This window comes from Achroia grisella, unplaced genomic scaffold (genome assembly GCF_030625045.1).
Source record: "Achroia grisella isolate CSIRO2021 unplaced genomic scaffold, CSIRO_AGI_Agris_v1 utg598, whole genome shotgun sequence".
Classification (NCBI taxonomy): Eukaryota; Metazoa; Arthropoda; class Insecta; order Lepidoptera; family Pyralidae; genus Achroia; species Achroia grisella.
In genome coordinates, this window is record NW_026712958.1 from 1,011,229 (window position 1) to 1,022,809 (window position 11,581).

The 11,581-nt window shown below is 36.7% G+C and overlaps 1 protein-coding gene across 1 annotated transcript; it reads left to right on the forward strand.

Annotated features, from left to right (window-relative positions):
* On the forward strand, positions 1 to 11,463 carry LOC131848833 (collagenase-like). Its single transcript, XM_059198777.1, has 8 exons — positions 1 to 208; positions 928 to 979; positions 3,464 to 3,620; positions 6,575 to 6,744; positions 7,579 to 7,680; positions 9,123 to 9,265; positions 9,892 to 10,006; positions 11,079 to 11,463. Exons 1-8 carry the CDS (start codon positions 161 to 163, stop codon positions 11,405 to 11,407), a joined length of 1,116 nt encoding a protein of 371 aa, XP_059054760.1. The 5' UTR covers positions 1 to 160; the 3' UTR covers positions 11,408 to 11,463.
* The last annotated feature ends 118 nt before the right edge of the window (positions 11,464 to 11,581 follow it).

The window sequence follows — 11,581 nt, forward strand, 5'->3', positions numbered from 1 at the left end:
CGCACGGTCGTAATCTAGATTAATTATATTATCTAAATAATTACAGTGATTTCAACTGTGAATTTGCTCGCTACTGTTTACGTCGTAGCTAATATCTATATGACAATTGCTGGGAGATAACGATGTCTCGTCAAGGTGCTGATTTTGAACAGTGAAGTTCATGATGTACTGGAAAACGGGTCTACTCGTAGCACTGGCTATATGTCAGGTAACTTAAGTTTATAATATTTATAACAACTGCCAAAACTATGTTTGTTTATAAACTAAAGTATGGTGAAATAATTTAAAAATCTTAATAAAAAAGTACTTACAAAGTTATTTCTTCCAGTCAACCGTTGATTGAATTGTGGAGTGGTTTAAATATATGGTTATTAAATGAATATAAGAAGTACCTAAGTACTTAATACATTACCTGTGGATTATTTGTGTTGTCTGTACATACATTTCGCAGTCAGGATTAAAAATACGTGTCATAAAATCTATTTTTTATTATATCATGTGTTTGTAAAAAAATTGGAATAAGTGACAGATAGATGATTATGATGAATAACTATTGCTTTTATTTATTTTTTTTGCTTTTGTGAGAAATGTTTACCTTTGTACGTAAATATTTATTTGGGGGACCAAATAAATATTTATGCGAGGCCCCGCTAAAGCACGCTACGCTTCTGGATTTAATATTCATATACTTTTGAATAAAAACTATTTAATCCTTACAATAGTTGAAAATAATTTTATTGTAAGTATTAAAAAAAATATTTAAACTAACACCATTTTGAGGTTTGATCTAGTTTGGGGACTACTGATAATAGAAATAAAATTTTAATTGTAGTAAATAAATGTAAATCTATAAATAAAATATTTTTTTAATATTTTCCTCATTAAAGGGTAGCCTATAAAAAATGTATAAATATATTTTGTTTTCAGGTGCAAGCTGAAGAATTAATAACCCCGACGTACGTTGAAAATGTTGACCAATGTAAGTACATTCAATGGTGATATCACAGCAAACCACATAAATAGAATTGTGAATCAGAATTACATTGTAAAATCAACTACCTATATATCTGCTAGGTATTCTAATTTGCCACCACAATAGTAAAATAAAAACTACTTTCTACCTTTCTACTTTCTTACTTCAACCTTTTCTTTTTTGAGTTAAATTTTCTTAAGCAACGTGACACGCGTGATGCTCAGGTGTCCATAGACAACCATTTGCTAATTGCCACCACAATAGTAAAATAAAAAGTTTTCCAAAATTGTGATGGTTTCTTATGGAAAGGGACACGCGTGGATATCTGGCGTTCACAGACCACCGTTTGCTAATTTGCCACCACAATATTAAAATAAAAACTACTTTCTTACTTCAACCTTTTCTTTTTTGAGTTAAGTTTTCTTAAGGGACGTGACACGCGTGATACTCAGGTGTCCACAGACAACCATTTGCTAATTGCCACCACAATAGTTTTTTTTGTCCGAGTACATTTGCGATAAGTATCGGGACTATAAGCGAATATGTTCTGTGATGCTGTCATGTAGAGCGGCTTTCCATTGGAAACCTTACTCATCTGCATCCCAGAGCTACTGCCGATCTTCTAGCTCCAGGATATGATGGCGTTTTAGTCGTCTCTCATGCTGTTCTATAGTGAGTTGTCGAGCAAGTTTGTTGGGGTGATGAATCAACCGTTCCTTATATTTGACTGCCAAACTCCGAATTTTCTCCTTCACTGTTCTTATTTCAAGGTAGTCTTCAGTGTTGGTTATGTACCCTGGTATTTATGCAATGGTTCTTAAGATCTACAATAGTAAAGTAAAAAAATTTTCCAAAAGAGTGATGGTTTCTTATGGAAAGGGAAACGCGTGGATATCTGGCGTCCATAGACCACCGTTTGCTAATTTGCCACCACAATATTAAAATAAAAACTACTTTCTACCTTTCGTACTTTCTTACTTCAACCTTTTCGTTTTTGAGTCAAGTTTTCTTAAGGGACGTGACACGCGTGATGCTCAGGTGTCCATAGACAACCATTTGCTAATTGCCACCACAATAGTAAAATAAAAAGTTTTCCAAAAGAGTGATGGTTTCTTATGGAAAGGGACACGCGTGGATATCTGGCGTACATAGACCACCGTTTGCTAATTTGCTAAATATTAAAATAAACCTAATTTCTCCCTTTATACTTTCCGACTTCTATCTTTTGTTTTTACGTTATGTTATCGGCAAACCAACTAACGGCCCAAGCGTAACCCTTGCCTATATATTATATTACATGAAGTTGGAACTAAATGGCGTTGTGTGGATTTCCTCCACGGACAGGTTTTGTCATCATGTAGTCTGTGGTACCACATTTACACTGCAATTTCGGATGACTAATGCAATATATTCGTATCTCGTAATTTTACTGCTGCATCTGATCTTCATATCGAAATATATACTAGAGACAAGACAACAAAAGAAATAGATACGACTGGTTTACGGCTGTTAATATCGTAGATAAAAAAACTTTTTTTATTGGATTGTTTGGGCTATTGTCAGATGTTTGTAGCACCTGTAGCACTGCGACCTACATAGATATATTGTGCTCGCCCTTTTTCAGAGTTCACTGCCTAGACCCGTCGGGGACAAGAATTGAAGTATATTCTTAGGAGCGATGGTTTTTATCTCCACTGGAAAGAGTGTAAACTTTCCAAAGGAGATATTTCGTTTATGCATGAGTGGGCTACACAACCACATAGGATGTGAAGCGGCGTTTCCTCTTCAGTTTGGCAGAATCTGCAGATTCTTGTCGTGCATAGGTCTAGTTTAGTCATATGCTTGTTTAATTTGCAGTGTCCTGTGAGGGCCCTAGTCATCATGCATATGTTGTTTTTACTCAATAGCAGTAGTCTATTGCGAGTATTTTTTCAAAAAACTATCCTCGGTCCCGTTGGTGTTTCATGCATTATATTATTTAGCTTACCATCAGGCGAGCCGCAAGCTCGTTTGTCTCCTATGATATAAAAAATATATTATAAGTATAAGGGGAAAAGGGGATTGTTCGTAATGTGGACATATATTACTAACGGTGCCCGCGGTTTCACCCCCAATTACAATATATAAATTTAAATTGACGACCTCGGTGGTCTAGCGGTCTGGCACACCGCTTTACGTCCGATGGTCGCGGGTTCGATTCCTCGCACGGCACAAACATTTGTATTCATGAGTATGATTGTTTGTATCGGTCTGGGTATTTTCTATGTATAATATGTATGTATTTACGAAAAAAAATTATCTTTGTATTTGTATCAGTTATCTAGGACCCATAACACAAGCTTTAGCTAGCTTAACTTGGGTCTAGATGGCGCTGTGTGAATTGACCAAAAAAAAAAAATAAAAAAAAATAGCCTATATGTACAAACATCCATACTCACAAACTTTCGCTTTTGTAATATTAATAGGATATAAATATATTATATATTGCAGCATTGCAACGTATCGTATCGGGTTGGGAGGCGCAGCCAGGGCAGCACCCTCATCACGTGTCGCTGCGGCAGGTGAACGCCAACGGAGGCGTCAGCGCCTGCGGGGGCTCCCTCGTGCACAGCGAGTGGGTCATATCGGCAGCGCACTGCACTGCACTGTAAGTTTTTATTTTAACTTAGTTTAGTAACAGTTATTCTGGCCACACATATTCGATAAAAGTCTGACTTGACGTTCATGCTGATTGGCTCATTTTGGTTTTGCTCAGTTTGGATTGGTTGGTACGTCCCGCCCACTAGGAAATGCGCCAATCAAACCGCGTCGAACGCACAGTTCGTTCGGACTGAACCTAATAATGTGAGCTTAGTCTTATATTGCTATATATTATATACTAGCTAGTTCTCGCGACTTCGTCCGCGTGGAATATAAGTATATTTTTCTAAAATAAACGTAGCTTAAGTTACTCCTTATTACATCAGCTACCTGCCAAAAAAAGTCCCGTCAAAATCGGTCCAGCCATTTTAGAGATTAGCCGGAACAAACAGACAGACAGACAGACAAAAATTGTAAAAAATTATATTTTGGTGTATGTACCGCATTTATATTCATATGCATGTAGTAACAGTTACTTCAATATTACAAACAGACACTCCAATTTTATTTATATGTATAGATATTGTAGGTCCATTACAGACTGATTTGCAGAGTGCTTTCGAGATGAGAAGAACTGACAAGAAACTCAGGTCGTATTCTGTTCAAATACATGATTACAATAATACAGATTCATTTCTAAATTGAAATTTGGGAGAATAGACTGACCACCAGCATATGCTATTGCAAAAGCAAACAGTCTAATCAGTGTTCGTAGTCCCCACAAGCGGCACCCGTTCACGGGTATGACGGAAGATTTATTTAGCTGTGCTTGCGGCCTGCCGTATAATAGACGACAAATGACGAATTTACCTGCAAACTTTCATCTCCTATTTCTTTTTACCTATCCCTTTATCATTTGTTAATGTGTTATCCTAAAGGGTAATTTTTTTACAAACTTTGAATGTCATATTTATTTATATTTAAATAACAGCCAGAAAAACAAGTATCTAGCTTCTAAATTAAAAAAAAAACACGTTACTTCCATCCAACCGCTCGTCTTCCTTCCTTTTAACACCTGACAAACCTTTTTTCGCATTAAAAAGTAGCCTGTCTATAAGTAACTTAGGCTACTTCTATTTTAGAAAAATAGTTTTATTTAAGAAAAATAAAGTTAAATTCCACGCGTACGAAGTCGCGGGAACAGCTAGTACATTAATAAGTTTATTGGATAGTGTGCTACATGGCTTATTCGACGCGCAGTCGGAACGTGACTGATTTTACACTGAACTTAAATCTATGTTATCTGGAGGAATAATGGAAGGGTCTCAAGTGTTGACAGAAATATTAAAATGTAGGCACAGGTTAATAAAAATAATATTTATAGATATTACTATCTTATTATTAGATAGTATTATATTATATTATCTTATGTATAGTAGATTAATAGCTTATTCATAAACTTCTATCAACTGATATCTTATGTTGGACCCCCAATAACTGATAAGGGTCGCGGCTGTCGTATAACTAAATGTTATTTATGTCTTTTTATCTGTTTCGCCAAAGATGTTGATATCTAGCGCGGTGCACGGACGAGAGAAAAAATTAGTTCAAGAAGGAGACATCTTAAAGGACCCCAATTTACCTCCACTACAATGGCGTGTAGGACGAGTTAGTCGTCTTTATCCCGGCTCGGATGGCGTTACAAATGAGCTTGAAGAAGTCGGTAGAAGACAAACTTTCGCAACTGCTCGACGCAGGGGTCTAAATTGGGGTCCTTTAAGACAACCATGTCTCCTTCTTGAAGAACTAGTTCACACTGCATGTGTGTCGCCCCCTCCGCCCCGCTCTGCCGTCTATACGGCGTGAACACGTATATCAGCTATAACTGTTTTGTCCTTTTCTATTAAGCGGTTTTCTTCATTTGCGAGAAAGAGACAAGACTATAGATTTGTATTTATAAGTATTTTGTCTGTATCCAGATTTATTTACTTCCTATATATATAAACATGTATAAAAAATAACGAAATATAAATCATAAGATAATATATTAAAAGAAGGTAGTTTGTTTTTAGTACTAATGAAGTACCCAATGTAAAGATTATTACAAATATTGTAAATAGCGCCATCTAGTATTTATAGACCAACCTACTACACTCACTTTGGTCTATAAATACGGAGGTCGGTAGTTTAATAATCCTCTTTCGTTGCGTGAGCCGCGGCATTCAGTCGACCAGCGCAGTGTGCCAGTTGTGTTTTGGATACAAAAGTGAATTGTATTAGAAATGGGTTTATCCCGGTCTTAGTTGGGCCTGGGGGGAAGCTGCAAGTAGTGATGGTGAGTGTTAATGCATTCTAAAAGGGCCTTTTAAACCTACACCCGTGTCACAAGTAACGGGCGCTACTTGGGGTTTCCCTTGCGGTAGCCGGCTTCAAAGCCCCAGTCGTCCATCATAATTAGTGCTTCTTACACTCAGGCACATGAATATTTGATATTTATAATTTTCGTTTATGGACCAATGTAAAAAACTACTTTACATATATGGCAAGTCATAATATACAGTTATGATATATGTATCGTGCGAGGAATCAAACCAAATGACCATCGAAAATAAGGCGCCGTTCAAAACCGCTGAACCACCGTGGTCGTAAATTATCAAATACTAGCTACTCACTCCGGCTTCGCCCGGGTGTACATATATTAGAATAGAAAATCATTTATTCAAATAAACTTACATTGAAGCACTTTTGAATAGTCATAACTTTTTTTTTTAATCTACCGCTCATTCGGAATGCTGTCTCATCACAAGAAGAACAAGCAAGAAACTTGTGTGTTGCTCTTTTAAATAATTTATTCTTTCTTACAATTTAAGTTTATTATATATATAAACCTTCCTCTAGAATCACTATTAAAAAAACCGCTTCAAAATCCGTTGCGTAGTTTTAAAGATTTAAGCATACATAGGGACAGACAGCGACAGCGACTTTGTTTTAGACTATGTAATGATATTCACTATTCCTCAGTCAGGTGACGCTGGTCATTCGTGCCGGCGTCGTGGCGCTGTCTACTCCGCCCTACATCTACGAAACTACGGAGTGGTACAACCATCCCACGTTCAACGACCAGAACCCTATGCTGGTACAACCCAACGATATAGCGCTGATCAAACTGCAGAAGCCTGTCACCTTCTCCAGTAAGTCCAATCCAAAGCACATTCATTTCTTTTGACGACCTTGTGGTCTAGCAGTCTAGTACACCGCTTTACGTCTGATAGTCGCGGGCTCGATTTCTCGCACGGCGCAAACATTTGTACTCATGAGTATGATTGTTTGTATCGGTCTGGGTGTTTTCTATGTATTTGTATCAGTTATCTAGTACCCATAACATGTTATCTAGTACCCACATATCTAGTACACAAGCTTCCGCTAGCTTACCTTGGGTCTAGATGGCGCTGTGTAAATTGTCCTGAGATTATTATTATATTATTATTTATTAATGAGGCCCTGGTCCCCACCAACGCGTGCCACCAAGGTGGGCAGCATCCACCTTCGTGAAGGAGGACTACTGGCCGAAAGGAGCGGTATATCGGCGCTACCATCGTCAGTGCCGTGACCACACAGACAATGTCAATATATCAATATATAAAAATTAAATTATATGTATTTTAGACTATAAGGTATTTATAATATGGGCCTAGTTGCCTGAAATAAATGAATAAATGTATACTCTATACATATAAATAAAATTGGAGTGTCTGTAATATTGAAATAACCTTTTTTTACTACATGCATATTAATATAAATACGGTACATACACCAAAATAACATTTTTTACAATTTTTGTCTGTCTGTCTATCGGTCTGTTTGTTCCGGCTAATCTCTGAAATGGCTGAACCGATTTTGACGGGACTTTTTTTGCGAGGTGTAATAACAGTAACTTAGGCTACTTTTATTTTAGAAAATGAAAGTTATTCCACGCGGACGAAGTCGCGGAACAGCTAGTTACATAATAAGTTTTGTTCCCTCAGACCGAATTCAACCAATCCGCGTGCAGAGCAACACGGAGGCGTTCAGAGACTACGACACCGAGATCGTGCAGGCCAGTGGACATGGCAGGCTGTGGACTGATGGTAGATATACATATTACACTATAATTAGTAAAAATCACGGGATCTTACCACGTTTTATATTTATTTGCTGAGTTCCCGATATTTCGGTAGTGTTTCAACCACCATGATCACGGGTAAACTGAAGAGCAGCGGGTAGATGGAAAATGAAATCTTTTTATGGGCAGACATATGCGTCTACCTTCACACGTCTTCGTTTGTTGCTACTACTGGAACTCGCTCGACATTCATCTCAGCAAACTGTACTCACAGTATTTTTACGTACATTTAATACACTTTTTGATCGCGTTTTTTGTTTTTGTTTAATTAAACCAATCACTGGATTCCAGGCATTAGAGAGCCTATAGCCGTCTTCTCGATTGAAATTTTTATATTTCTGTATTTCAATGACCTCTCTAACCATTCTTGGGATATAATGCCGTTCTGATGTTAATACTTTTGGTTGGTGTAGTTCAGTATATATTACACTATATATATAAGGACTGGTCTGTTCGGGTTGTGAACACTGATTAGAACTATTTGCTTTTGACAAAATTGCAATATATGATGGTGATGATACTGGTGGGTACTCTATTCTCCCAAATTTGAATTTAAAAATGAATCTGTATTATTGTAGACATGTACATATCTGAATATATCAAGTCAGGTCAGGTTCAGGTCGCTGAAGAGTCAACACTAGTCTTGCAAGCTATATTCGAACTTAACACCCTCATTTCTTTTTGCACACAGTATCCGGAACACTGTGTATTCAAAAGTATACACATCTTTCTACTTAGTAAACGCGCCGTGTATCCTTTAGGAAAACACTTTCTATACATTTGTTACACAAAAATGAAAGCCCATAAAAATCCAAGAAAAAGGAGTGAAACGGGGAGAGGTGAATAACAATATGCAACTATTATGTAGTTTTAAACACTTCTGAATAAAAAAATATCACTGAGGGTCTGGCTCTGAGGGTGTTAAATAGTGTAATAGTATGTAATATTATATTATCTGTGGTAATAGACTTGTGTAATACAATAATATAAAATATGTACTTACTCTTATTTTATTTATTTATTGCAATTTACACATTTGCTGGAGACATAGTCGAGTGCGAGGTTTGAGAAAAGTGGCGGAAAAAACAAGGAAATCTGACCCCACCACCATGTGGGATACATAGCTAGGAAGAGAGAGAGATTGCAATTCACACACAATATTTTTACAAAGAATAGCTAAGTGTATTATTTTATTAAGTACTAGCTACTCGCCCCGGCTTCCCACAGGTGTGCATGTATTATTCATATAAACCTTCCTCTTGAATCATTCTATCTATTTAAAAAAACCGCTTCACAATCTGTTGCGTAGTTTTAAAGATTTAAGCATATAGCGACAGGCAGATTGCGACAGCGACTTTGTTTTATACTATGTATCTAGTGATTATCTAAAACAAATCGTAATTTCAGGCAACTCTCCCGAGGTATTGAATTGGGTGTACCTGCGTGCTGTCTCCAACAGTCGTTGCCACCAGCTCTTCGGCAGTACGGTCATCAACGACAACTCCATCTGCGCTGGTCCCTATAATGTTACCTCACAGTCTACTTGCCAGGTGAGCACTCTCCTTGTACCCTCGCCATGTACAAACAGTAATTTAAACTTGTGTTATAGGTATTAGACAAATTATATAAATATAAAAATACATTTTTTGTAAAGACGTACATAATGTACATAGAAAAAATCAGATCGATACAATCGTACTCTTGAATACAAATGTTTGTGCCTTAGTAAAGCAGCAGAGTATTTATTATCTTATTTATACTCTGTTCAGTAAGCACCAACGGCGGATCCAGGGGAGATCATGGGGGTCTTGCCCCCCCCCCCCCCATTGAACTGAAATTAAAGATTGGAACTACTATGATGAAGACGTTCGCTTAAATAGAATTTTAATAAATTCCCCATGGGAATAAAATAAGGGATGATGCAGGATGTAAATGTATTAGTTTGAACCTATCATTACCTAATGGAACGAATAAATTAAGACGAACAAAATAATTTTTAGTTCTTTAGGCTACTTTTATTTTAGAAAAATAAAGTTAAATTCCACGCGGACGAAGTCGCGGGAACAGCTAGTGACTTATAAGTGACTTAGCACTGCAAGTACTAAAATGAATCTATTTTCTTTACTATTTTGCATGTTTTTTTTATCTTTGTTTCTATATATATATTGTAATACAGGGAGACAGTGGTGGTCCACTGGTGCATATCTCCAGCGACGGAGTACCAGTTCTGGTCGGCGTGGCATCCTTCGTGGCTGGAGGAGCTCACGGCTGTCACTCAGGCATACCCGCTGGTATACATATAATACTAACTGTTTATCCTCGACTTTGTCTGGTTTTAAAGATAAATTATCTCATTAATAGTATAAACACGAAAGTGTGTGAGTATGGATGGATGTCTGTTATTCTTTCACACTAAAACTACTGAACAGGTTTTGATGAAACTTTACAGTAATATAGCTTATACGTCAGAATAACTTATAGGCTGTAAATTTTACTCGGATGAAACTGCAGGCGCAGTTAGTACATCATATATGTCCTCATAGAATAGAATAGAATAGAAAATCATTTACTTCATGAAACAAAGAATAAGTAAATCCAAGGTTTATAGTAGTTTCAAATAGATCAGTGATTGGAAGGTTAAAAAAAATTACAAATAAGTAAGATTACTTATTTGTATTTTTTTTAACCTTTACTTGGTTTATATTGGGGGCCGTCCTTTAATCACGTGATGCTTTTTAGCATTTATAATAATTAAAAATACATTATTAATTCCGACCAGCAACTTCTTGGTAATTTTTTTAGTTAAGAAATTTTATTAAATCTATAGATACAGGTATGATCCCATTGCAATGTACTATGGTAGATTGACCTCGACGCGGTTCCCCTGGAAATTGAGGTGATAAATTCCTGAAATTTATCAAATTCTTGAAATTGTTACGATAGCAGTTAGCTCATCGTAATAAATTCAATATTCTTCGTATAAGAGAATTCGTTATGTTCAACTTATGATCTACCACTGGTGCGCCGCCAGCGTAAATCTTAAGCGCAGGCGGATGCACTATTCCATTATCATCCATTGATTTATATTATACTCGCTGTACCCTCGGTTTCACTCGCATTAAATTTCAATATAAAACATAGCCTATGTGTTATTCTGGTGCATAAGCTCCATTACTATAAAGTTACATAAAAATCCGTTCAGTAGTTTTTGCGTGAAAGAGTAACAAACAGCCATACTCATTCAACTTTCGCGTTTATATTATTAAGATTATTGTTTCATATACATGTAACTCTCTAAGGTATTTATAATATGGGCCATTAATTGCCTGAATTAAATAAATAAAAAAACGTTCATATCACCAGGTTTCGTGCGGCCGGGTCCCTTCTTGGGATGGTTTGAAGAAGTCTCCGGTATCGACTTTGACAATATTGACGAAGAAGAGGTAACCACTTGGGCCCCCGAGGAGACCGAGCCCCCCACAACGACACCAGAACCAGAAGTATCCACCGAAGCACCGGACTCCGAAGAGGAAGAAAGCGATGAGGATAGCTCAGAATCAGATGAAGGTGACCCTGAACTGTCTCAGCTTCTCAAGAAGTTGCAGGTGCAGGTCAAAGTTAATGTAAAACTGAATAAATACGGCATCAAACATGAGCATAATCATAACAAAACTATAACACACCATAAATAACATATCATAGTAACAATAAATGTTCTGGATTGCTAAGATTCAGATCTCCGATTTAGTTTCGGTTCAATTCATTCATTCATTTTTATAAGTATTGAGCTACTAATATAATTGGTTTATTCAGATGTTTTGTTTTATTTTATACCTCTAATAGAATATCAAATAGTAAGTAAATGG